Source organism: Orcinus orca, chromosome 4, assembly GCF_937001465.1.
Source record: "Orcinus orca chromosome 4, mOrcOrc1.1, whole genome shotgun sequence".
Taxonomy (NCBI): domain Eukaryota; kingdom Metazoa; phylum Chordata; class Mammalia; order Artiodactyla; family Delphinidae; genus Orcinus; species Orcinus orca.
This window is the reverse complement of record NC_064562.1, coordinates 2,820,509-2,847,527: the sequence shown is the minus strand read 5'-3', so window position 1 is coordinate 2,847,527 and position 27,019 is coordinate 2,820,509. Positions and strand designations below refer to the sequence as shown.

General features: G+C 47.8%; 1 protein-coding gene and 1 pseudogene across 2 annotated transcripts; one reads left to right on the top strand and one right to left on the bottom strand.

Annotated features, from left to right (window-relative positions):
* Positions 1–408: 408 nt before the first annotated feature.
* Positions 409–2,520, bottom strand: LOC125964278 (uncharacterized protein C19orf71 homolog; annotated as a pseudogene).
* A 1,112-nt stretch (positions 2,521–3,632) lies between these two features.
* On the top strand, positions 3,633–25,146 carry CTSO (cathepsin O). 2 transcript variants are annotated; one of them, XM_033421566.2, is made up of 8 exons: positions 3,633–3,962; positions 10,553–10,661; positions 11,230–11,369; positions 14,438–14,605; positions 15,921–16,042; positions 20,417–20,580; positions 21,148–21,240; positions 22,480–23,336. In XM_033421566.2, exons 1-8 carry the CDS (start codon positions 3,843–3,845, stop codon positions 22,674–22,676), a joined length of 1,113 nt encoding a protein of 370 aa, XP_033277457.2. In that variant the 5' UTR covers positions 3,633–3,842; the 3' UTR covers positions 22,677–23,336. The 2 variants fall into 2 exon arrangements, with proteins under 2 accessions (XP_033277457.2, XP_033277459.2); XM_033421568.2 differs by lacking the exon at positions 22,480–23,336 and adding an exon at positions 23,343–25,146 and having other exon boundaries at positions 3,730–3,962.
* The last annotated feature ends 1,873 nt before the right edge of the window (positions 25,147–27,019 follow it).

Genomic DNA, 27,019 nt, shown 5'->3' with positions numbered 1-27,019 from the left:
TTTTTTTTTTTGAAGGTGTTGGGGGTAGAAGTTTAGTACTTTATTTATTTATTTTTGCTGTGTTGGGTCTTCGTTTCTGTGCGGGGGCCTTCTCTAGTTGTGGCAAGCGGGGGCCAGTCTTCATTGCGTTGCGCGGGCCTCTCACTATCGCGGCCTCTCTTGTTGCGGAGCACAGGCTCCAGACGCGCAGGCTCAGTAGTTGTGGCTCACGGGCCTAGTTGCTCTGCGGCATGTGGGATCCTCCCAGACCAGGGCTCGAACCCGTGTCCCCTGCATTAGCAGGCAGATTCTCAACCACTGCGCCACCAGGGAAGCCCCATTCTTCCTTCTTTTTATCTAGGAAACAAATCAACAGGTAAGCAAGGCATGGTGTGCATTCAGGAGCCCGTAAGTCAGAAGTTAGGTTAAACTGCCTAGTGGTCTCATTCCTACAATTATTCTTTTAAGGTTAGAGGGGGACAGAAATGTATAAATAGGAAAAAGGGGCAAAAGAGCTGCTTTCATCCTTAAAGTGGCCCCCCCTTCACCAGAAAATCCTTAACCTGAGATGCTGCTGGAATGGGATGTTAACTTATTTGAACACTACTTCTGCTCCTTTGGTGCATTCTCTAGGATTAGGTTAATATGAAGTGAAATGATCTGAAAAAATTAAAAACAAGGAGAAGAAAACACGAAGAACTGGGTGACTATGAACTAAGCTGAGCAGGTGGAAAGCAGTGCAACGATAACCAAAGGAGGGGAAAAGCCACTTAAAAGTAAAATAAATAGCTAATACTGAGTGCTTAAGACGTGCCAGGCACGTACAAAGTGCCTTTGTGCGATGATATACTTTATTTAAACTTGGCCACACGGCCGGATGTGAGGCTCCTGGGCACAGGGCCTGCCCCGAGCTCAGCCCAGGCCAGCCTAGGGTCTCCCGGGTGCCACCAGCCCTGGAGGACAGAGCCATTGCCAGGAGCCCAGCCTCGGGGTTAGCGGCTGGGCCCAGACCCTGGCCCTGGCGATGGTGAGGCTCAGCATGCCGGGCAGGCGGCCCGAGTGCGGCTCCCTGTGCCCAGGCCACCCGGGGCCAGGACTGTGCCTCGGCCTGGGGCCCGGCGTAGGGGGGCCGAGGGCAGGAGAGCTCGTCTGTCTGACTCTGCCCTGGAGCTTGGTCACCAGGGTCCTGGTTCAGAGCTCCCTTCACCTGGCTGCCTGAGGGCCCCAGGTCCCGGCCCCAGAGGTGGACAGACGCCTTGGGGGAGAGGCGCCGGTCCCGACGAGCGACATCGGGCAGCGCGATCTTTATCAGTGCCTGGCCGTGTAGACGGGCGGGGGCTGCTGGCCGGTGGAGGGGCAGCAGGGTTCCGTGCCCACTGCCGGTAGTTCTGGGTGGTGTAGCGCGGGCACTGGGCGCTGACAGGTATAGCACGTAGTCAGACGTGCGCCACAGCGGCTCCTCTCCGAATGGTGCCTGTGGATCGCTGGGGGGCCAGGACCTGGGCCACCGGCTGGCCCCGCCTCCTGGCCCCGGGCGGTCTCACCCCAGCCCCTGGGTCGCGTACCCTGGCCCAGGATCACCGTACTCCTTGCCCCATGGGTCTGCCTTCCCACAGCACGCTCCCTACCGCGCGCAGGGGCCCCTGTACTGCGCGGGGATGATGCCGTCTACCAGGCAGTCGTCTCCCGGAGCCGCTGGGTGTAGGCTTCGGGGTAGGGGTCAGGGGTCATCTCTGCACCTCTGGGCCTCACCCTCCCCTCGAGGAGGGCCTGGTGTCGAGGTGGGCAGGGCCGGGCACTCACCCGAAGGCATGCTGCGCTCCCGGGGGCTGTGGCATCAGCGCTTGTGGACATAAGCCTCGAGGTATGGGCTGTCCAGAGCGCCTGAGGGAGCGTGTTCCAGGCTTCTTGGGGGTCCGAGCTGGTCAGGCCCGTGTACCACTGTGGACCGGCAGCGTCGCGTCCCATGGGTGTGTACTTCCAGCGCAGCGCCTGCTTGATGGCCGGCGTCTGGCGGGGCCCCTCCTGGGACAGGTAGTCATTGCCGAGGGCGGGGGTGGGAGAAGAGAGACTGAGTTTTCAGCCCCCCTGCCCTCCCCGGGTCTCTTCATCCCCTTCGCCAGCGCTGAGGGTGCAGAAGCCTGGCCCGAGGTGCAGGGGGCCTCATCTGTCCTTCAGTAGTGGACACCCTCCCACCCAGGCTGGCAGAGGGTGGGACGCTGACCCCTTGTAGCCCCTCCTCTCTGCCACATCCTCTCCAACCCCCAGGACCTCCTAAACATTTCATCTTTTCTTGCCTCTACTAAGTCCTTTGCCCAGCCTCCCAGGTCTGCAGGCCCTTTCCTCCAGGAAGCCCCCCTGGCCTGGAGATGCACCAGGAGGACGTGGTCTCAGCTGTGGCTGAGTGAATGGCACAGGTTTCACCGTCATTGGTCTGGCCTGGGAGCCGTGGGCTGGGGACACAGGGAAAGTGTATGGGGAGCCCAGGTTCCCAGGGAGACCTTCAGGGAGCTCTTGCACCATCACCACCTGCCCAGTCATCGGGGCCAGCTGGGAGTGAAGACAAGCTCACATTTAAAGGAGAAACTATGCAGCTACACAGGAGTGCCTGTTCCGGGGGCCTCTGTTGCCAGAGCCCGTCCCAGGCTGAGAGCATCAGGAGGGCTTCCCCAAGGAGGAGGTGGCAGTGATGTGAGGAGGGACCCGCTTGTGCAAAGGCCCTGGGGCATCAGGGATGGTGTAAGGAACAGAGTCTGGCAGAGCAAAGAGGGAAATGGAAATAAATATGCTAATGACGGCAAAAATCTAACCTCAACCAGGTACCATTAAAACTAAAGCTATCCTTCTGGAATACCCTCGCAGCACCACTGCCCAAGAGACAGACATGGGCACGTGCTATGCTTTGACTTGGTGAGCTCCCTCCGGGGAGATGCCCTAGGGAATGAGGACGTGGCCCCAAGATGGTCCTAGCAGGGATGCTGATAAAACGTTCTCCCCTGTGCCTACTTGGAGTTCTCACTCCGCACGGAAAACCAGAAACCCACGAGTCTCATAAGAGGTGGGCTCAACCCTGGTGGTTCCGGGACACAGGTTTCAGGAAGTGGCCGCAGGCTGGGTTTGCCGCTTGCAGGGAGGGGAGTTTGAGGACCATCTGGGGAGCCCCACTCTTCTGAACTACAAAATGAGCCGAAACTACAAAATGCACCTAGCTTGTAAAAAGGAATTAAAACAGTCTAAAATAACACACACACACACACCACACACAATTTGACCACAAACTTAAGAATTAAACGCTACGTTTCTTTCTGTGCAAATGAAGAAACTGGCTTCCAAAGTTTGAAACGGCCATAATGTAATAAACCGAAACATTGTGTACTATTTTCACAACTGTACGTTTTGATATGTATTTAATAAACATCTGCTGAATGAATGTCTCCGTGCAAATTCGCAGACATTATTTCGGAATCAGGTTCCCAATGTCAGAGCCCATCACAGAAGAAACAGGATGAAGGTGAAATTAAACTCCGCGGCTGCCTGCATCTTTCCATCCGAGACAGGAGGAGAAGGCAGAAGGGGCTTGAGGCAGCAAGTGCGGTCACGCGACAGCGCGTACTGTCACTCCCGTGCGAAGCCCACCCTCAGGCTCTCTTCTAGCAGGCGCGGGGCGACACCGGAACACGGGGTCCCGGGAGGGCGCTCCGCCGAGCACAGCGCGAAGCCGCGGTTCGCCGCCGCCGGACGCCCACTTCCGGGCGGCGGGGAAGAAGGGGCGTAACCGTCTCAGCCCCGCGCCCCGCCCGCGGCCCCCAATCCCCGTACCTGCCGGCTGCGGGAGCCCGCGACCGGAAGAGGGAGCGCGCGCGATGGAGCTGCGGCGCCTCTGGCTGCTCTGCTGCTGCTGCTGCTGCTGCTGCTGCTGCGGCTGCTGTCCCGGCGCCGCCCCGGCCCCGCCGAGCGGCCGCAACCCGCCCGCCGCCTTCCGGGTACCGCGCTCCCCGGGGGCCCTTCCCGCCTGCCTGTCCCGGAAGGGGGAGGGGGACCTGAGCTCACCCCCGGGTCCCCTGGGCTTCCTGTCCCGGGGACGGGGGAGGAGGCCCTGAGCTCACCCCCGGGGTCCTCTGGGCTTCCTGTCCCGGGGACGGGGGAGGGGGACCTGAGCGCACCCCCGGGTCCCCTGGGCTTCCTGTTCCGGGGAGGGGGAGGGGACCTGAGCTTACCCCCGGGGTCCCCTGGGCTTCCTGTCCCGGGGACGGGGGAGGAGGCCCTGAGCTCACCCCCGGGGTCCCCTGTGCTTCCTGTCCCGGGGACGGGGGAGGGGGAACCTGAGCGCACCCCCGGGTCCCCTGGGCTTCCTGTCCCGGGTAGGGGGACCTGAGCTCACCCCCGGGGTCCCCTGTGCTTCCTGTCCCGGGGACGGGGGAGGGGGACCTGAGCGCACCCCCGCGTTCCCCTGGGCTTCCTGTCCCGGGACAGAGGGGCCACCGGAGCGCCACCCCCGGGGTCGCCTGCGCGCAGTCCGGTGACGCGTCTGCGTTCCAGAGCTGGCGTGACGCGCGCGAGCCGTGCTGACCCACAGAGGGGTCCTCGAAGAAAGATGTGCAGCTGCGGGTGACCACTGGCTACGTCCAAGGTGGTTCTGATTGGAAGGCGCACCCCCTTTTGGAACCCCCGGGCGTCCTCGCCGCCTTCCCAAACTGCATTTCAAGGATGGGAACCAGAAGTAGGCGGAGAAACCTGCCCATCTTCCGGAGGGGGCGCTGGCCACCTCCTTCTGAAGTCGGAATTTTATCCGCACAGAGCCAACCTTCAGCAAGCTCAGGGAATCCTGCCGGTTTATGATTTAACTGAACGCGGGCCCCTTGGACTAGCGCACCCCCTGCAAGTTCCGCTGACTTGGTGGAGACCGATTTAGAGAAGGGGGAAGCATTTCATTTCCTTTTCAGATTATTTTGAAAAGGCTTGGTAATCTCAGATGCACGCCAGCATTAAAACTCAGGAACACACCAGTTAGCTCAGTATAAATAAGGTTTTTCCTGAAACCAAGCAAGCTGCAAGAGGTAATGGTTTAGAGTTGGCCTCACTGTGTTCTATTCAATATGTATCCAATGCTGGGAGCCGTGGGCTGGGGACACAGGGAAAGTGTGTGGGGTCATGAGAGGTCATTATCATTTTTGAAGTTATCAAAGAAAATTCCTTCTTAAGCAAAAGCAAGTATGAAATCAGTAATCCTGCTGCTTAGTGGAGTTGCATTTCTTATTTTCCTGGTATTTTCTTGAGCTTTCCATGGGATTCTGTAGCTGCTCTCTGCTCCTTCTCCTCGTCTCCCTGGACCTCCAGTGTTTAGGAAGTACCAGCCTTGCCTGATTCTGCGCATTCTCGTTTTTTGCCCAGACCAAGATGTGTATTTTTATCACCAATTTATTTCTCTAGCTTTCAAAACCAGAAGCACCGGTATAATCACTTAAGATCAAAGTTTTTGTCCTGTATTCCATTCCTGCCCTGAGTTTGGAGGCATATGGTGGTGAACTAACACCTTAGGGGAAAAAAACCAATCCCACCCATACCGCTAATGTATTTATTGACTGAAGAAATAAAAGCACTGCCATACTTCTCAAAAATAAAAAAAAATTGAGGATTGAAGTCACAAGGAGGCCAGAGTAATGAATATGTATTTTAAACCTATGTTATTTATATAATTTATAAATATATATGTATTGACTCATACTGTATAGTTACTCATACTAGAAGCCATACCCAGGAGATGATGTCTAGAAAATACAGCTCCTCTTGGGTTCTGCAAGGGTGCATGCCAGGAGATAGACAGTTGTAAGCAGACAAGGGCAGAGTGAGGAAGGTTCTCAGTAAGTTTAAAAACCTTGAGCTGAGAAAGCCTGAAAGATGTTCAAAGCAATTGCTCCCAGTGGGAGTTTAGTTCTTGAGATGGGGGCCCGGAAGGGAGAGCAACGAGGGCTTCTGTCCACACTTGCTGGAAACTGTGTTTGAACCTAAACAGCTGTTTGGACCTTGGGCAGAGCTGGACGTGAGCAGATAGAAAGGGCCTTGCTTGCTGGGTACCCACAAGCATTGGGAAGCACCCCTCTGGCCCGGCAAGATGGATTAAAATGTGTTGTAACTGACACTCAGTATAACTCTGCAAAGCTTTATCTCTTTAAAATTATGTCAGGGCTTCCCTGGTGGCGCAGTGGTTGAGGGTCCGCCTGCCGATGCAGGGGACACGAGTTCGTGCCCCGGTCCGGGAAGATCCCACATGCCGCGGAGCGGCTGGGCCCGTGAGCCAGGGCCGCTGAGCCTGCGCGTCCGGAGCCTGTGCTCCGCAACGGGAGAGGCCACAGCAGTGAGAGGCCCGCGTACCTCAAAAAAATAAAAATTAAAAATAAAAATAAAATAAAATTATGTCTCATTAGGAATTGGTTGAGATTATCTGTTTACCCATCGGGGTAAATTATGTACGGATTCTAGAAAATTCCCTGGCTCCATAATCAACTTAAAACGAAAAAAAAGTTTAAAAATTAAAATAGAGTTATAAAGTGCTCTGTGTCGTGCTAGAGAGAATGGAGAGGTTTTAGGGTGAAAAGTGGACAAATGTTGAACCAGCAGCTGTAGTCTTTGGATCTTGGTATCTTAGTTAGGGAGAGCAAAGAGGTGTCCTCTTGTTTGCAAATGCATTGATGACTGACTAGTGGCTGCCCAAAACCCAGTGGAAAGGTGTTCAGGGAACTGCTGACGCAGCTAGAGAAAGGATCTGATTGATTAGTAATGTTTTCACCATCATGGGTTCATGGTGAAAGGTTTTGTCATCCCTGCCTTACGGGGTTTCCTAAGTTCCCCGGGAATATTCCTTGAGCGGAAGTCAGGTGGCACCTGTGATACTTGTACACAAACCGACACTTGTTATTGTTGGGTGAAGACCAGGCTCCTCCTGGGATGATTATGGGATGCCTCACAGGATAAGTGACTGGGGAAGGGGGGGACAGCAGCCGCCCCTCTGCCCTTTCACTCCTTAGAAGCATCTGGTGCTCAGGAAGCCCCTGCCGTTGGGTTCAGCCTGTTCTTTGTGCTACAGCCCAGGTGTGGACTGACATTTGCTGAGGCTCCCTGTCGGACCACAGAACAGCTGGTCTTCTGACCCCTGTGGGAGACCACAGACCCAATAAGGGAACCAATAAAAGTTGTATGTTCTCACCTCAGAAAAGTATTTGTATGCCAATGCACATGTGATTTTGCTTAAAATTTCAGAAACTCCACCTTAAAAATTCTTGCCTCGATGATTACATGCTCTGTTTTTAAAAAATAAAATTGTGTGTACTTTGAGACATGTTTGTTTATGTATAAATAGAAGGTCATTTTACAATGAATGATCCTAATGAATGAACCACAGATGCTTGCTGTAAACAGCCCCTGAAGATCTGGATTATTTCCTCCAAATAAACTTTATCCAGAATGCTTTAAACCACAATTTCTGTCTAACAGAAACATTAAGAGGTGAAATTGATGTAAGACACTGTGGTTCGGGTGGCAATTTCCAATGGCTCTAGCTTCACGCGTACACTGCCAAAATGAAAATGTACCAGAAACTGGAGATCTTGGGTCAGAATTGATTCAGTCTTTCGTTCATCTGTCCATCCGTTTATCCCGTACTTTAACATCTACCATGTATAACAAGATAGTCTAGGTTTTCTGACTAATTCAGTAGGAATAAGACACGAATGGATTCTGTTCGAAGTTGGCCTCTGATTGAAATAGGCGCTTCATAGATTCTTTCCATCAGGTTGAAGAAGTTTCTTTTCATTCACTGCTGAGAGTTTCTATCGTGAAAGGATTATGAATTGTTAAGTGCTTTTTCTGCGTCTATTGAAAATACCATATAGTTTTCCTTCCTCTTTCATTCCATTAATATGGTGTATTATGTTGATTGATTTTCAGATGTTAAACTAACATAGTCTTTTTTAATGGCCCTCACTTGGTCATGATGTATTGTCTTTCTTATAAATTGTTGAATTTGATTTGCTAATATTTTCTTAAGGATTTTACATCTGTAGTCATGAGGGCTATTGGTGTGTATTTCTCTTTCTTTGAGATGTTTTTGTCTGGTTTTGGGATCAGGGTTATACTGGCCTTATAAACTCAGTTGCAAAGAGTTCCCTTCGCCTTTGTTTTCTCAAAGAATGTGCGTACAGTTGGTATTGGTATTTCTTTTTTAATTGTGTAGAATTCACCAATGAAGCCATCTCGGCCTGGAGTTTTCTTTGTGGAGTCATTTTCAGTTAGGAATTTAATGCCTTTACTTGATAAAAAGCTGTTCAAGTTTTCTGTTTCTCTTGTATCCAGATTTGGTAATGTGTGTCTTCCAAAGAGTTTGTCCGTTTCATGTAGGTTGTCAAACTTATTGGCCTCACGTGGTCAGAATATGATTCTTCTAGTGCCTGAAGCGTCTGTAGCGGCCCTTGTTTCATTCCTGATATTGGTCATTTGTGTGTCTTCTCTTTCTTTCTTTTCTCTATCCCAGGAGTCAGGACTGAGAGAGGAAGTCGGGGAGGGTCAGGGAGAGTGTCTGCAGCATCTCTGAGCTGAGAGAAGGGGTGAGGGCAGGGTGCCCTAGACGCCCCGCAGGCCAGGGGAGGGTAGGAGGCCATGGGGACACACAAATCCCAAACCAGTCTTCAGTGGAGGCCCTTCCCCAGTAGGCCGGCCGAGTGCTTAGTCACGGCCTGGGTGCAGCCTGTGAGCACCAGGGCCTCCCTCCCTGCAGTCCTGGCAGTTCAGATTCAGGGGGTAAGCTCCCTGTGGATGGTCTGTGAGGCCCATCCTCCTGGCTGCAGCGGGCTTTCCTGTACGTCCATAAAGGTCCTAACTTCTGAGGCCTTCGCTCATCCCTCCAGCTCACGACAGTGGCCAGCAGATGCTTACAGGACGAGGGAGCCGCTGGACTCCTCGGCGGTTTGCAGTCGCTGGCTTAGATTTGTCACGCGGCCTCTACTCACTTGCTTTGCATCTCAGTTCTGTTGATAGATTTTTACGTCTCCTTCCCAAATTATATTCAGAGGCTTGCTTCATCGAGATTATCTTTAAACGTCTAAACCTCAGTAACTGTTGATCATTTCATTGATTAACAGTCCCTCCAGGCATATGCTCCATAAGGAAAAAATAAGATTACGATGAGTCCCAGGAATAATTTGCTTGAAAACAAACAGCTTATGCCATTTGCAGCAACATGGATGGGCCTAGAGATGATCATACTAGGTGAGATAAGTCAGAGAGGGAAAGACAAATACCGTGTGATATCGCTTGTACGTGGAATCTAAAAAAATGATGCAAATGAACTTACTTACAAAACGGAAACAGGCCCACAGACAAAGAAAACAAACTATGGTCACCAAAGGGGAAAGGGGTGCAAGGGATAAATTAGGAGTTTGGGATAAACATATACACACTTCTGTGTATAAAATAGATAACCAACAAGGACCTACTGTATAGCACAGAGAACTATATTCAGTATCTTTTAATAACCTATAATGGGAAAGAATCTGAAAACGAATACATATGTAAAAAAAAAAAAAGCAGCTTAGCACTACCAAGGGCATGATGTATATAAAATGTAGTTATGCATATATTCAACAACAAATATTAAGTAAGCATCTGTTGTGTGCCAGGTGTGTGCTCAGTGAGGGGAACACGGTAGCGAATAAGACAGACCAGCCTGGCCCTCATTTTGCTTATAGGTTTATGGGACAGACACGCAATAAACACGTAAGTGCACAAGCAAGTACAGGATAGCTAGAGCTGGAAACTTACCAAATGGTGGGGTCTCCTGAAGTTCTATTTATCCCACACAGCTGATTAGAAGTAGGAAATGGAGGCGTGTTCATACAAAAGACAAGCCTAAGATGATTATCACAAAACTCAAAGCTGAGGAATCTGTAACAATGGTCCGATTTTCCCTTTGGAAAGACAAGCCAGGCGATCTTCCTGGGACAGTTCCAGGACTGCATCTCTTTCCCAAAGCCTTTTTACCCAAAATGAAACAGAGACCTCTATAAAGCTCAGGGAGAATCGGATTTATAGATTCATTAGTTACTTACTCCTTTTTTCGTGCTTCATTAGTTGTGCTGGGAAATACGGAGATAAAGAAGACAGTGTTCCCAGATCCATAGCTGTTGGATCACACGAATGCTCTTTGGCGACAATTCCCACTAGTGTCTAGTGTTTATGTGCAATTTATTTTATTTTTTCCACTATGTTAAATAAACATCTATTTAGTGCTTTCAACACGCTTAGTAAAGAGGAATTATAAATGGTTACCCATTTATATGAATTCCTGGGACATTCCTTTCCCAGCTTCAAAAATTACTCCTGAAATCAGATAATATTTTTAATACAAAACATTTATAAAAGTAATCTGATTATCTTAGATGACCTTCCGTCGTGATCTGCAGGACATAAATCAAGCTTTAACTTTTGCATCTGAAAGCTATCTCCAAGTAAGTTATTTGCAGCTTGCTCTGGAAAGTTAACATGGGTGATATAAATGAGTGTGTTTTTTTTTTCCTTTTAGGAAAGTCTTAATAGACATCGATACTTGAATTCTGTATTTCCTGGTGAAAACTCCACTGCCGTCTATGGAATAAATCAGTTTTCTTATTTGTTCCCTGAAGAGTTTAAAGGTACGGTGCGATGGGGCTACTAGTTGATTAGCTTCCCGACTTTAACTTGTTTCCTTAACTTTTGAGAATTGTTCAATTGTGAAGCTAGTAAATTGGGTAATACTTAATATTTATTAAATGCTTAATAAATGTCAAGCACGTACCTGGTGCTGACAGTTAGAAAAATAAATCCGTGTTCACTCTCTTCTAATTATTCTTAAGAACTAAATACCGTAAATACAGACATTTCCACGTGGCTCTGAGGGCTAATACCTCATCTCTCCTCCAGTTTTCTGTGCTCTTTCTAGTCAAGACACCCATGGTTCCATGGGTTGTGATCAAACAAATGATGTCAATTATACTCATCTTTTTTTGACCTGCTTCTATCAAACATGTCATTTTATGTGAAAGCCCCGGCCCTATTGGAGGGATTCTCATCTTTGTAGCTTTCGGCTAATCCATTTCATGTATGGAAAAGCACAAAAGGCAGACTTTATCAGAAACTCCACTGTTTCTGTTGAAACGTCCCTCCAAAAGGAATCCCTGTAATATAATGTTGGTTGCCTTTTCTTTTCATGTGTATCCTCAGCTATTTATTTACGAAGCAGACCTTCCAGTTTTCCCCGGTTTTTGGCGGACGCGCACACATCCATCTCCAACGTGTCTTTGCCGTTAAGATTTGACTGGAGGGACAAGCACGTCGTCACCCCAGTGAGGAACCAGCAGACAGTACGTTTGTTTTCTTTTCCTTTTTGATCAGTGTCTGAGTCACTCTTGAGGTCAAGTTCGATCACGCTTGTAAAGGAGCCGTCACTGCTGTAGGTGGAAGGACACCCCAATCATCGAAAAATGGAGAGCCCCTGGTGGGGGAGACGGATGTCAGGCCGGGCTCTCACTCTGGAGATGAGCTCTGTGGGCGCCCCTCCCTGGCTGCCTAGCCCCCTTATCACGGTCCCCAGGCCTGTGCAGAACAGCGGGTGGAAGGCTGGAGGAGGTGAACTTGACCACTGACGCTTGAGCCGTTCAAAAGGGAAACGACGTGGGCTTCCCTGGTGGCACAGTAGTTGAGAGTCCGCCTGCCAATGCAGGGAACACGGGTTCGTGCCCCGGTCCGGGAAGATCCCACATGCCGCGGAGCGGCTGGGTCCGTGAGCCATGGTCGCTGAGCCTGCGCGTCCGGAGCCTGTTCTCCGCAACGGGAGAGGCCACAACAGTGAGAGGCCTGCGTACCGCAAAAAAAAAAAAAAAAAGGGAAATGACGTGACATCAGGCACTGGCCCCCCGTGTGCCCTGGCCTCTTGGGTTCATCCCCTGAACTCCCTCAGAAACCCTACCTCCATCCCCACCCCTACAGGATCGCACACTTTGTACCTGTGATCCTTAAAAGTGCAGTCAGTTCTGCTGGAATGTGACATAAACGTTCCTAGAAATCACCAACTGTGTAAAATCAGGCAGTGAAAATGAGAGGGAGTATAGAAGAAATGAGGTTAGGACTCAGCGCTAAAAACTTCGTGACACACTAAAAGAAGACAGGGAAGTAGTAAAAGTGGCAGTGCAGTTTTACATGTGTTAAATGATAAAGAAGTGTGTAAGTCCTGCAGTAAATGCAACCATTTACCACCCTGTGATATCTCTTATATGTGGAATCTAAAATATGACACAAATGAGCTTATCTATGAAACAGAAACAGACTCACAGACATAGAGAACAGACTGGTGGCTGCCAAGGGGGAGGGGGTGGGGGAGGGATGGAGTGAGAGTTTGGGGTCAGCAGATGCAGACTAGTATATATATAGAATGGATAAACAACAAGATCCTACTGTACAGCACAGGGAACTATATCCAATGTCCTGTGATAAACCATCACTGAAAAGAAAATGAAAAAGTATACATATGTATAACTGAGTCATTTGCTGCACAGCAGAAATTAACACATCATTGTAAATCAACTGTACTCAATAAAAACAAGTTTAAAAAATGCAGCCATTTACCTTGCAGAAGTCCTGAGTGTGCCTGTGAAGATCACCTGGAATCAGAGGGAAAGCGGGACCCCAGGTGTGGGTAGGCACGCTCATTCACGAGGCGAGCCATCTCTCCAGCAGACGTTGGAGGGCAGGTGCGCTTGCCCCGCACCCCCGCTGGGCACGGGGATGTCCACTGACCTGGGAAAGTTGGTCCCTAACCCCAGGGATGCGGCCCCAGTTTGTCTGCAGTAGAAACCTCAATGGGTCACTCAGTCTCCTCTCCTAAGACCAACGCTTTGGACCCAACAGTTCCCCGGTCACCATCTAGTTAGGATGATCCTTTTTGCTTTCTCAGATTCTGTATTTATTGTTCTGTATTCATCTGCTTTATTTTTGGATTCGTAATGAAGGGTGATGTAGTCTGAAACCCAGTCCATCCAGGGTGTGCTTACGTTGTATTCAAGGCAAACTTTTAATTAGGACTCTTCTTACTAAAGGAAAGATGTTTTGGAGCAGGGGCTGTCCCCCTGGGGCAGTGGTAGGTGGGTAACCTAAGGTGACCTGCGTTTACAGTTCTCAAGGGGTGGGCACCCTGCTGGAATGTCCCCTAGTGAATGTGGTACCCTGCTCCAGGCACTGAAGCTAGAGGTGTCAATAAGGCCACTTTGAGGCCATTAGATCGCTCAGAGCTTCCCTCCACGAACACCACCAGCTGTGCGTCCTTTCTTCGCCTGCAGTACCTGGTCCCGGGATTAAGACAGTTCCGCCCAGTTTCAAATCCCACTCTCTGCCTTTCCTGCAGTTCTTCCTTGTATGAAATTCTTGATCCTTTCCTTCCACCTCCTCCCTTTCTTGTAGGACCAGCCCTTTAATTCTTTTGCTCTAGTTTGTCCAGTGAGGGGAAGTTAAGAGTCCCAGACTCAGGAAGATCGTCAGCCAGTATCTCAATGAGGAACGAGCAGTAGAGGTCTCCATCATTGGGACATTTCCTGTGTTCATAACTGTGATGGGCTGAAGAGTCATTCAGCCAGTTCCTGAGTCCGTCCGTGAAAGGGACCAACGTAGGCATGTGCATCCTCACCCCTGCTCACCTCATCCCTGCCTTCTAGCTGGAGGGGGGAGGTGGATGGCCAAGCAGAGGGATGGAAGAACGGGCTGGGCGTTGGTACACACCTTAGATGCAAGCCACCTGTTCGGTGAACTGGCTCGATTTTTTTTTTTTTTAATGTATTTTACTGAAGTATAGTTCATTTACAATGTTGTGTTAATTTCTGCTGTACAGCAAAGTAACTTACTTATATATATATATATATATATTCTTTTTCATATGCTTTTCCATGATGGTTTATCACAGCATGTTGAATATAGTTCCCTGTGCTGTACAGGAGGACCTTGTTGTTTATCCATCCTATACATACTAGTTTGCGTCTGCTAATCCCAAACTCCCAGTCCATCCCTCCCCCATCCCCTCCCCCTTGGCAACCACAAGTCTGCTCTCTCTGTCTGTGCAGACTCATTTTTTTAAAAAGACCATCAGTTCAAGTGTGTTCCCAGTCTCTAAAATTCACTTGTATTCTGCATCGTCTAACCTGCAATGGTGATACTACCAATTTACCTTTAATGAATAACTAGATTTTGATGCTTACAAGAGAATTTGGGGTTTCGTTTCCTTCTTTCAACTAGAAAGTCGACGGGATTGGCGTTTATATCCTGTGGGCCTGGGCCTCCAGACTGTGCTCACTTGATTTGATCATCTGAGGTATCAGAGATGTTGGCAGACTTGATTTGCACGTTATTTGATAGTAAGTACTGTTCCTGTTTCTGTCCCTGGCAGTGCGGCGGATGCTGGGCCTTCACCGTGGTAGGAGCAGTGGAGTCCGCGTGCGCCATAAAAGGGCAGCCTCTGGAGGCACTGAGTGTCCAGCAGGTCATAGACTGTTCATACAGCAACTACGGCTGCAACGGAGGGTCCCCGCTCAACGCTTTGAACTGGCTCAATAAGGTGACTAGGTCCACAGCCTTTTAAGCTGCTTGTGTAATGCACATTCAGAATTCACAGACAATCTACTCTCATTTACTAAATAATGTTTTCAGGGTCGGTAATGTAGCTAACCAGAGCTTGAATTAATCAGAAGACTTCCCAGTGTGACCATATCCGGAAACAGAGCCTTCAGGAGGCTCTGGAGGTTAAATGAAGCCATAAGGTTGGACCCTGACCCGATCGGACTGTGACCTTGGACTTCCAGTGTCCAGAACCGTGTGAAAATCAATTTCAGTTTTTTAAGCCAAAAAAGAAAAAAAGAATTGCTTCTGGGCAGGTCAGCCATCAATAGTGAAACCAAAGTATGAAAAATCTTACCTGCAGTCGGTGTTCAGAAAAATATTTATGTTTATTTCCTCACATTACTTAACAGATGCTTCTTTTTTTGCAGATGTGTGTCACATGACTCAAAGCTGAGAGCGTATTCATTTCCGTAGAATTTCCGAGTGTTCAGGTTTACAGGGGATTAGCGGTCAGCTGATCGGGTGCTCTCTGTAGGCGCAGGGCTGAGCCCACGTTGCGCGTCAGTAGCTGGCATGGGGCTGCGCCCTGTCTCTCCCCCTCCAGAGGCTTCCCCAGCACTAAACACCCTCTGACGCTGTCCTAGGTCCAGCAGCAGTGGCGTGAAGCCAGCGATGAGGTGTTGTGAAAGCTTGTCACGACAGCGCTCCCCAAGCTCCAGGGCCCCGTCTTACTCATTTGCTGTGTTTTGAGTCACCGCACACCGGACGCTGATGCTCTGTACATGTTATGGGCAGCAGTGGGTAGAGCGTGTGCCCGTGCTCGCATAAGCCCCGCCCTCCGAAAGGGAGAGTTCGGTCCCGACAACTGTACGGGTGTGTGGCATTTGCCAAGTGAATGGCAGCGAGAGAAGTGGATGGTAGGATGCTTGTGAGCACAACGCAGGACCACTGCCCTGCCTGAGCCTCAAAGGCTTGGCCACCCAGAGCCAGAGCCGTGGAAGGAGAGCGGTTTACACGCCTGTACCCTCGGGAGGAGGAGAGCCAGACTTTATCATCAGATCACCGGAGGTCCTGGGAAACGGAGCACAGGAAATACAGGAGCCAAAGACAAAGAAAGACATTGAGTTTAAGTACCTAGGATGTCCTTATAAAACACCTAAAGCATTCATTTAAGATTTTCATAACTCAAAGAATACCCACACGATGAAGGTGTGGCCCAGGCTAATCTTATGTTGACACATGGTAATAAGTTCTATTTGATTTCTGACACAACCCTGTGACAGAGATAACTTTGGGCGCGCATTTTCTTTTAGATGCAAGTGAAGCTGGTGAGAGATTCAGAATACCCGTTTAAAGCCCAGAATGGTCTGTGCCGTTACTTTTCTGACTCACATTCTGGATTTTCAATCAAAGGTTATTCTGCCTATGACTTCCGGTAAGTGTCTCCCTCTGTATCTCTTAATTTATTATCTATTGATTATTTGGAATGAATAAGTTGATTGACAGCGTCACTGCCTACTCTTGTCTTACAATGGACTTTTTACTGAAAATTGGTAATCAACGTGGAGGTCTATGTACGTTGTTTCTTAAATATGATCTGCTTTCTCCCACGTCATTACAAATAGAAACAACACACTTAAATTAACACGTTTCAATCCAGTTTAAAGTATAATTGACACTCACCACCTCTTACCAAGTTTAAGTGCCACGCTTCCCTTTAGCGTATTTCAGTCTTACTCATGATTCAATGCAAGATTGCTCGGTGTAGACTCCAGCTAACGTCAAGCCGTCTACGTACCAAGAAGCATTTTTGAACGCACTCTGTGTTCCTTGCGTTTCTCAAGTGATCAGCTGTAAGGAAAACATGAAGTGCAGTTTTCATGTGAGAGGCAAGAAGGCAGAGCACGTGAAGAGCAGGTGACGTAGCACATCTGTAGGCGCGATGGGGAGGCCGGAGAAGAGGACTGTGTTGGGACTGGAAGGGTGCAGTGACTTTGGACAGATTCAGGAGAAAATAATCATTTAAAAATTCTTTAAAAACTCAGAGCCGGCTAGAGAACCATTACGACCATTTGATTTCGTGCAAAACAGGTGCTCAGGGATGAGGAGAGCCACGCAGCGCCTGGCTTCAATTTTAAAAATATGAAGGGAGCTTGTCTCAGCGTTTCGAAACAGAGAAAACAGAAGGATTAAAATCAGTTCAGCGAAGGTGACAGGTTGCCCTACTACTTAGTAAATATAAAAGGATCTCTGGGTGCACATGGAGTCTCCCCATGGGATCTGAAAGAAATCACGGGCGCATCTGGATCCTTGAGCAAAACGGAACCCTACAACGCCAGCATCCTTGCGTCCGCGGACGGCCAACCGGCCCCGGCTCCCGTCTGCGGGAGGGGCTCTCACCAGGCGGCCTCAGGCCCCGAGGGAGGAGGCACAGAACCCGCGATAAACGGGCAGGGTCGCTGAGCACATCGGCCCCCACCTCCCTTGAGGGTGAAGCTCACGCACTTTCTAAACAAGCAAGTGCGTCTCTAAGCTGTCAGCTCCTGGAGAGTCTAAGGGAAGCGTCTGCACACGAAGGCACTGCATCTTCAAAGTGTCATTAGAAAGGACTCAGGGCATCCCTTGTCACGAGTAACAGACTGAAAAAGTTAGGAGGAAACAAAAGAATAATAGGCATTAGTCTGAGTCAGAGAGAGAGGGAGAGGGAGAGAATGCAAAGGTGACTGCTTGGGGTCTGAAGCAGGATTCCTCCAGCCCTTGGATTAGAAGGCAGAGGACCTTGTGAAATCCCTCACGTTACAGCGAGCAGTTAACTCTGAGAACACAGCGCCAAGCTCACTGCGTTAGACTCTGCAAGAAGAGCTTCCTTTGATTTATTCAGTTATTCGTATTTACTGAACCCTGTTTTAGGTGCTGGGGATTTGGCAGTGAACAAAACAGACAAAAATCCTGTCCTCAGGACTATATTTTAGTGATAGAGACAAGAAATAAATGAAAGAAATAAAAGTGTGCCTGGTCTGTTAGATGAAATAGCTTTAAAGAGAACAAAGCAGCCGTGGGGTGAAGAGGAGACACGGGAGGGGTGCACAGTCTCGGGACGGGAGCCCAGGGAGAGGGTCCCTGAGGAGGTGGCCTTTGAGTGAAGACGTAACCCTGCAGATACCTGGGGAAACGTGTTCCCAGCAGAAGGAACTGTACCTGCAAAGGCCCTGAGGCAGACATGGGTGTGGCATAGTTAAAGAGCAGTAAGGACGCCAGTGTGACCGCCACGGAGAGAAGAACAAGATGGGCAAGTGATGAGATGACAGGTCGTCAGTGATAACCTGAGCAGTGTTACAAGAATGGCCTTAGACCCGGTGGAGACTAAAGCCCCACAGGGTATATGGAGGGATGTTTCTGAGGTTATACAGGAGAGCATCACAGGGGACTCCGGGATTTTTGCCCTGAAAGACTGAAAGGATGGAGTTGCCATGAATAGAGCTGGGAGAGTCTACGACAGAACAGAGAACATCAGATTTGTAGGAAGTGACCCCAGGAAGCACCGGGAGGGGACTAGGGCATGAGACAGCGGGGAGAGCCGTGTGTCCTCGGGACGCAAATTAGTCCTGGGGTAACTCGGCCCTCAGTCCTACTGGGGGCCTCTGGGATGCAGGGCAGGATGTGTGTGTCAGGGACGATGTCCCGCCGCAGTTGGTGCACATCACCTCCCAGGATTCAGTAGCTGAGGGCGCAGCGGAGGTAGCAGTGGGACATGGGCTTGCTTTCCAGGATCTTGAGGGGAGAAGGGCCTCAGGCAAGAGCTGCAGGGTCTCCTAGTGGGACCCAGTCTGCCTGGCCACACTGCAGGGTAAGGGCCGGAGGGTGTGGGAAGGTCCCCAGGCGTCTGCTGTGACCCGGCGCTGGGCAAGCCCCTGCCCTGGAATGTTACCGCTTCCCCAGGAGGACCTGAGCCGCAGCCGCAGGGCCCGGTTAGGGCTCATGTCAGGCCAGTTCTGAAGCTCATGCTTTTTCCCCGACCTCTATTTGTACGGTCATGCTCTCTTAGTTTTTGAGTAGTCTCAGACAACATCAGCCCAGGGCACAGCTACCAGCCAAACACTTCATAAAATCTTGTGGTGACTCTAAAAAGATCTAAAAGAAAAAGTCACACTGAGTCATAAAAGCAAAATGATCGTTCGTACTCAGGCTGCGTTCTGCAGTTTTGCTCATCAGACCTCACGAGAAGCATCTCAGGAGTCAAACTAGGATATGAGCATCACTATTTAAATAAACGGAAGGGACAAACATCACATGATATCACTTAGATGTGGGTTCTAATAAAGCATACAAAGGAACTTATTTACAAAACAGGAACACTCACAGACACAGAAAACAAATTTATGGTTACCAGGGGACAGGTGGCAGGGGGATAAATTAGGAGTTTGGGATTAACATGCACACACTACTGTATGTAAAATGGATAACCAGCAAGGACCTACTGTAGAGCACAGGGAACTCTACTCAGTATTCTGTAATAACCTAAAAGGGAAAAGAATCTGAAAAAGAGTGGATACTTGTATAGGTATAACTGAACCACTTTGCTGTACACCTGAAACTAACACAACGTGTATCAACTACGCTCCAATATAAAATAAAAATTTTTTTAAATAAAATTAAATATTTATGGGTGAAACAAACCCATAGGCAAAGGAAACAAACCCATAGGGAAACAAACCCATAGGGAAAGAACCTACTACATATAACAAGAGACTGAAACACTAGGAAGCAGTATACCACACTGAATTCTAGGGAGGTTGAGGTGCAAACCTACACACTTACCCAGGGTCTGCAACAGGTAAGACTCGCCTTAATCACCGAATCTGGATGACAGTAAAGATTAGGAGAATTCTTTGAAGACTGCGAGATTTGTATCTTACTGATGTGTAAAATTATTAGTAAGCTCATGGAACAAGGTTTGATAATTTGATAGTAGTTCCACATTGGGCTAAAAATGGAAATAAAGATACCATTCGGAGCATATTTTCACTTGTTTCCAGCCCACACTGCTCTGAAAGACAAGTGACCGCAGTTCTGGGGCTAAATGGAGCCTTTCCCTGCTTTTCTAGACCGTGGCGTGCACTCCTATTTCCTATTTTCCAACAGCTGTGAAACCTCCCTCGTCCTGCCTCGAGCAGAGATGATAACTAAATCGTTTCCATCAGCCCACAGCGCTCATTGCCCTCCACGTTCCGAACAGCTTCTGTCCCCCCCGCCCTTCTCCTTTCCTCACACCGTCCCTGTAAGGTGTCATTGATGTCTCTATTTACTGTATAGCTTTTGTTACCTTTAAAAGGTGGCGGGACTCCCCTGGCGGTCCAGCGGTTAGGACTCCGCTTCCACTGCAGGGGGCACGGGTTCGATCCCTGGTCCAGGAAGATCCCGTGGGCGGCACGGTGCAGCAAAATAAATAAATAAATAAAATGGAAAAAATAAAAGGTGGAGGCAGACTTCCCTGGTGGCGCAGTGGTTGAGAGTCCGCCTGCCGATGCAGGGGGACACGGGTTCGTGCCCCGGTCCGGGAGGATCCCACATGCCGCGGAGCGGCTGGGCCCGTGAGCCATGGCCGCTGAGCCTGCACGTCCAGAGCCTGGTGTCCCACAGCCCTCCTGGATGGCCAGTCTTCCAGACTTCTTTTAGCCTCCATCGATTAGGGCTTGATAATTGCAATCAAACCTACTCCTACCCATATACAGATTAAATAGATCACTTTTATAAAGTATTTGTACCTGAAAAACTAAACTTCTTAACCAAACATTTCCTCTTTTGGTAGTGACCAAGAAGACGAAATGGCAAAAGCACTGTTTACCTTGGGCCCTCTGATAGTGGTAGTAGATGCCGTGAGCTGGCAAGATTACCTGGGAGGCATCATACAGCATCATTGCTCTAGCGGAGAAGCAAATCACGCCGTTCTGGTAACCGGCTTTGATAAAACAGGTGAGTGCTGGTGAGATGCGACCAGTTGCTTTGCAGCTTGAACTCCAGCTTGACAAGTGATTGCCATCCTTTAAGACGCTGAAACCTGGGCCTATTACGTCTAAGTCCTCATGAGCTTTACAACTTTTCACTAAACTTCCAGGTATACACGCCCTGCGGGTCCCACTGTCAATCTGGTAGATGCCTTGTTGAAATGACACTAAATTCCTGATCTAAATAATGGGCATTCTCCATCTGGAATGTTTAGGGTAACTGCTGGGAAAGAAAAGTACTTATACTTATCTAAGGATCCTTTTTTTTCTTTCTTTTCCTTTTTCTAAGTCCCTGGAAAAGGATGTGTGTTTTCATTTTCTGCAGAAACTGCATTAAGTGAAATGAATTCAGACACATTTTCCATTGATGGGCGTGTGACACTAGTACTGATCAAGTTTACTTGGCTGGTTTGTTAGCAGTTCATTACATTTTTTACCTTTTTCTTAGAGCCACTGTACTTTTCAATAACTGAACTTTAAATAAACACTCTTTCACCACAAATATGTTCTCCAGGGTTTGTTTCATGTTTTTTAGGAAGTACCCCGTACTGGATCGTGACGAACTCCTGGGGAACTTCCTGGGGCATAGACGGCTGTGTCCACGTAAAAATGGGAGGAAACATTTGTGGTGAGTCGTGAGTTGATATTCCAAACTCCAGGCTAAATGTCAAGGGAGAGACTGTGAATAGATTAAAATTATAGCCCATCCAGTCCATAGTGTGCGTCCAGGATACTTAGATCACTTTTACAGTAAGAATTGTCATCCTTTAACTAATTGATAAAAATACAACAGTGTTTTTTTAAAAAGACACTACTGTACACATTCATGGTTTTAAAAGGAAGAGGGACTGTAGTAAAAACCAGTGTAATGAGCAAAACATTGTAAGACATGGCGAAAATTTATCAAAGTTAATTACTTCCAAAACCAGAAAAAACTCCACTTAGGAGGCTGAACTTTTCCAGAAATGTCTCCAATTCCAAATTTACTTTTTATAATTGTATTACTTTCCATTATTTTATGTATTATAATACCTTCTCTAGGATCATCAAGAATCACTTTTTCTTTGTATCAAAATGGGTGAAAATCTGAATATTAGGGTTGTTTCTGATTTAATATGCCCCTTGTCACTTAGAAAATTCTAGCAAAAAATTCTACCCGCTGGAATTGAGAGGCTTAAAAGAATGCCAAACATGCTCTTTTGTTGAATAACACTTTTTATTAATTAACAACAAACCAAATTAAGATAGCTATTTAAGTATGTTAAACGTATTCTAAAATCCATATTCAAATTCTGTTCTAAAATTTTTGATCTAGAAAATCAGCATATTTTCTGAATCAAGTTGGACCCAAACTATGCTGTGTGTACAACTTTTTAAAAATTGTAGAACAGCCCAGGTTGTGATATTTATGATAAAAGAGAGTTATGGATGGGCTTCCCCGGTGGCGCAGTGGTTGAGAGTCCACCTGCCGATGCAGGGGACGCGGGTTCGTGCCCTGGTCCGGGAAGATCCCACATGCCGCGGAGAGGCTGGGCCCGTGAGCCATGGCCGCTGAGCCTGCGCGTCCGGAGCCTGTGCTCCGCAACGGGAGAGGCCACAACAGTGAGAGGCCCGCGTACAGCAAAAAAAAAAAAAAAGAGTTATGGAAAAATTTGAGAGCTTACATTTTGATTCAGTCTAGTGACGACAGCTCAGTCGTTCCACAGAGCCGCATCTGTGTAGTTTAGTAAATGGCCTGTTCAATTACCCCAGTAAACAATTTTTCATAAATTATTTATTAACAAGAGTCAGCCTCACAGAAGCTTTTCAGTCAGAGCGCGAGCACCCCTGCCAGGCCTCTGCGTTCAGCTTCACTGGGGCTCTGCAGATAAAGGGCCGCTGCCACTCCCTGAAGCCCTGCTGCCCCCACAGTTCATCCCCAGCTGCGGAGTGAGGGGCCTGCATCTGGGCTGGGGGGCGGCTGCTTTCACAGCCCTGGCAGGGTTGCTGCCAGGACGTGATCCGGATGCTGGTTCAGCATCACTGCATCCCCACCTCTTCCCAGCCCCCAGCTACAAAGGGTGAGTCGGGATCATCTTTGCCCTGTACCCGTTTCCCAGTTTAAGTCTCCAAGGCCTGCCTGGTTCGTCATTATACAGGAATCCAGATCCTTTCTGAAAGGGAGTATTTCCTGAAAGTTACATCCCTGGGATGGTCACATTACTCTCACGACCAGCTGCAGAAGGCGGGTAGCATTCTGTGGCCCCAAGAGATTTCAAAGGTGCAGCTAATCACAGAGGAATCCAGTCCTCAAATAGGATGTTTGATCACTTCCGCCACGACATTCTGATCTGCGACCGCAGAGCACGCTGGTGATTTATTGAAATGTTATTGAAGTTCAAATCTTAGAATTTAAATTTTCAAATTGTGTTTAAAATAATCCTATAAATTATCGTTTTGCCTCTAAGCAATATGTATGAGTGCGATACAGATTTCAGATACATTCACCTGTTCAGTTCATAAGTTGTTTGGGGATTTTTAATAGTTTCTTGAAATAAAAATATTAGGTATCTTTTCTAATATCTGCGTGTGAGGTTGCCGTGTCGCTATGGACAGGTAGCTATCACCAGTGAGTGATTTTCTTAGTAGATATTAACTCTTTCCGAACCCAAATGAAAATTGTTTTAATTTGCTATTTAAAAGGCATATAAGGAGGAAATAGAGTAGTACTGATCGTTTCCTTTTCCTCAGGTATTGCAGAATCTGTTTCTGCTGTATTCGTGTGATATGTTCGCCAGATCAAGAGACAGATACAAAACCGAAGCTCATGATGAGATGTGATACTTCATTCTTGGCATTTTCATCTTTAGGCTTTTGCAACTACCCACAAAAGACAGGCTCTAGGGCCTGGTCCTGCTGAAACTATTGATAAGTTGTAGAATGTTCTCTTCTTAGAGAGAGATGGACAAGGTCAGAAGGAAGAAAACCAGCACCATGGCCTGGGACGAAGTCTGTGGGACAGTTTCCTACTGGGAGGACGGTCAGATTAGGAGGTATTTTAGGTCTCTTCACTCTGAAAAGGCTATTGTCTGGTTTGTTTGATCATTGTTTCTGTTTGCCATTTCTTTAATTTTTTAAATTTTTTTTTTTCCGTTTCTTTATTTTTAATGACGTATTTCCAATCGGATTAAAGAGGTGATAAGAATCCCTTTTCCTTTATGGGATAAAATCACCAGCCCAAGCTGTCCTGCGTACAGGAATAGCCAGCCTAGAACTAGGTGTGCCCCTGCCAGTTGTATTCCCAGCCCTCCAGGATGGAATTTCAAAGGAATGTTGAAGGGCCTGTTGCTCTTCCCCAGCACATGGTGCCGACCCGTGACCTGCGCAGATCATGTAGAAAGAAGCAAAGAGACAAAGTTACTTTTTAAGGCAGACAGTTAGCCTGATTGAAACTAAATGACCAATACGGCAACCAAGTGATAGGAAAATCTCAAGTAGCCTTGCCTGGAAGACAAATTATTTGGGGGTTTCACGGCCCGGAGGGTTCCAGTACGTTTTATTTCCTCCTTTGTCCTTGCGGATTGAGGAGTGGTGTGTCTTCTCACATTTTCTCACTCTTCCCCTTACTCTTGGCCGTGAAACTTCTAAATCCTCCTGGTGGTGCGGCTTCCCTGGCGAAAGAAGTCTCGTTGTTTACTTTCTGTTTCAATTTAGGGCCATTTATTTGGCTCCAGTTGTCTCTAAGCCTTGATCAGCATCAGGACCTCACCTGTCTGTCCGCCCATCATTTGGACGCACCACCTCTTTCAAAGTTCAACCTCATTAATCTGGGGTATCAGCCAAAATGTGTTTCCCAGCCTCTGTTGTCCCAGTTTTCTGCTTATTTTTCCCAGACTCCATCCTAACTACTTTTTCATGCGTCCCTTTGGCTTTCCACGTGGTCCCTGGTCCTCGAGGTCCAACTCCTCTTTCGCAGGGTCATTAGTCTTGGCCATGTAAGAACCTCGGAGCATGAAAGCTGCTCTTCTGATTGAATCGTATTGTGTGAGTTAAATGATAAAGTTGTATCAAGTACTACGTATGTAAGTATCTCCTCTCTCAAATTCTCGGTCGCGGTCCAGTGTAGACTATCTTAAAAGCATAATTGTAGAGGTGGCAATAACCACTGAAAAAAATTGAGACATCCCATTTTTCCTCTCACGGTTGGCCTTTATTTATCACTCTCCTTATTAGAAGAAAATCAAAAACAAGACACTATTTCTTTTCCTTACACCAACAAGAAGCAATTTCAAAAGAGTACGTGTTGACTCAGGTTTAGAAATGACAAGTTGATATTCTGTTTGACTAATATTCTAAATACCCAGCTATGCCACAAAGGACTTGTGTCTTGATTGTTGCAGTTCGCGTTCATGTACTAATTCCTGTAACGTGTGAACGCTTTTCTGATACTCTTTTACAAAGATCAGTATCCTTCTGAATTACGAAGTGATGAATACCTCTCGGCTCTTCTGGATTTTGATAACATTTTTAATCAAACGACCTGTATCTGACTTTGGGTTAAGAAGACTCTGTCCATGTGTATGGCTTACATTTTGTGAACACAGTGTTAATGCGGTTCACATTCACACAAGAGTTTTCTCAGCTCCAAACCCATATATTGAATGTTTGGTTTTCTCCGTAGACATCTCAACTTCCATGTCTGCAAACTATCTCCTTTCCCCCCTCAAAACAACAAAACAACACAACAGAACGAAAAACCTAAAAAACAACAACAAACGCCCACACCTCCTGGAGTCTCTGTTTCGGGTAACAGCATTAGCATCATGGAATAACCCAATCAATAGAATTGAGGGAAATCTTAGATGTTCCATCAGGTCTGCCACACCTGAGGACCAGCACCTAATCACCCACCTGCTCTCCATTTCCTTCCTCCATCCTTCACTCGATGCACGTTCTTTAGCATCTCTGACCCCCACTGCTCAGGAGTCGACCCACCAGACCCCTTGTCCCTCAGTCTGGGGCTTCTCGAGTACGGCCCCCAGACCAGGAGCCACCTGAGGACTTGGAAACTGTTTCGTCAGCCCCCCGGGTGTTTGTGATGGACGGATTGATGATGCATCTGCTCTGTGTCCCCGGGGTTTACATTTCTAAAAGACCCCATTTTCATGTTATCCCTCTGTTTTAGCCCATTCAGGGGCTCCCGGTGCCTAAAAGATAACATATCAACTTTTCTAAATGAGCTTTTCCCAAAGAGGCCCCTTCCTGCCTTCTCAGCCTCACCATCTGCTGTTCCACGTGGGCATGTGCTGTGCTCCCGCGCTGACCAGCTGCTGGACGTTCGCCCGTGAGGCCAAGAGGAGAGCAATGAAATCTTCACATAATAATTAGGAGTCATAATGAAAATAACCAAGATGTTCCTGGATGTGATTTCACTGGGATCTCAGAGTAAATACTAAATTAGCCCTACAGGGATTCATGATTCATTTAAGAATTATTGAAAGTGGGGCGTAGGCACTAGAAGCAAGTTTAAATGGGGCAAGGGTACTAACTGGCATTATGAGTGGTTTCGACATTTACGTAAGAATTAGTGATACATCATTTGAAAAAAACTACACCTATATAACCTAGTCACACCAAGAAACAGAGATAAAAATAACTAAATCAGATCATTCATTTAGTCTATTAAAAGAACGTGCCTTGACAAATAGCATTTATCCCAGGATTCCAAGGCATCTTGATGGACGGAATATCCAGTAACATATTTCTTCATTACTTCCTGAGAAAAAGCCAAGATTATAAGTATTTTATCCCAATACATAGAGAGGAAACTGGGGATTAAACTGGTGGTTTGGACCAAAGTAGATAATTAATAGATGCATTTGATCTCAAACTTGCTGACTTATTTCAAAGGGAGTGTCATTGGCCTCGCTACTTGTCTCTGGATTTTTCAGCTTAACCACCATCTGGTACCATGTACCTGTCCCTGCGCGCGCGCACACACACACACACACACACACACACACACACACACACACGCCATGGAGGCAAAAGCAAGTATATGTAAGTAATGTAGACAAACTAGACAATATGATCCTTATAAGGAAATTGTAATTGAGACCAAAGAATAGCTCACTTCCATCAAGAACCTACTGCTTGCCGTAGGTGAGCACCTCGGTCAAGGTGGCTGCGCATTCCAGAGTTCTTTGATAATATTTTGCTCCCCTCATAACAGGAATTTCACTAGGTATTGACAGACTGAGCTAGAAAAAGAAGAAAGGAACTCCTGTGTGATCTAAACTCTTGATCTAACCCATTTTATGCCAAACGAACCGGGTCATTGCTTCCTCTGTTCACCTCTCCTTTCCTCTGGAAAGAACACTCCCCGCTACCTCAATTCTGCGGTGCGCTAGGGTGGGCTCTGGCTGCCA

Excerpts from the sequence above, each read along its gene's own strand:
- CTSO (XM_033421566.2), top strand. The coding sequence starts at position 3,843 with ATGGAGCTGCGGCGCCTCTGGCTGCTCTGCTGCTGCTGCTGCTGCTGC. Across the intron at positions 16,043-20,416 it reads TATTCTGCCTATGACTTCCG|TGACCAAGAAGACGAAATGG; the intron begins GTAAGTGTCTCC and ends CTCTTTTGGTAG. Across the intron at positions 20,581-21,147 it reads AACCGGCTTTGATAAAACAG|GAAGTACCCCGTACTGGATC; the intron begins GTGAGTGCTGGT and ends CATGTTTTTTAG.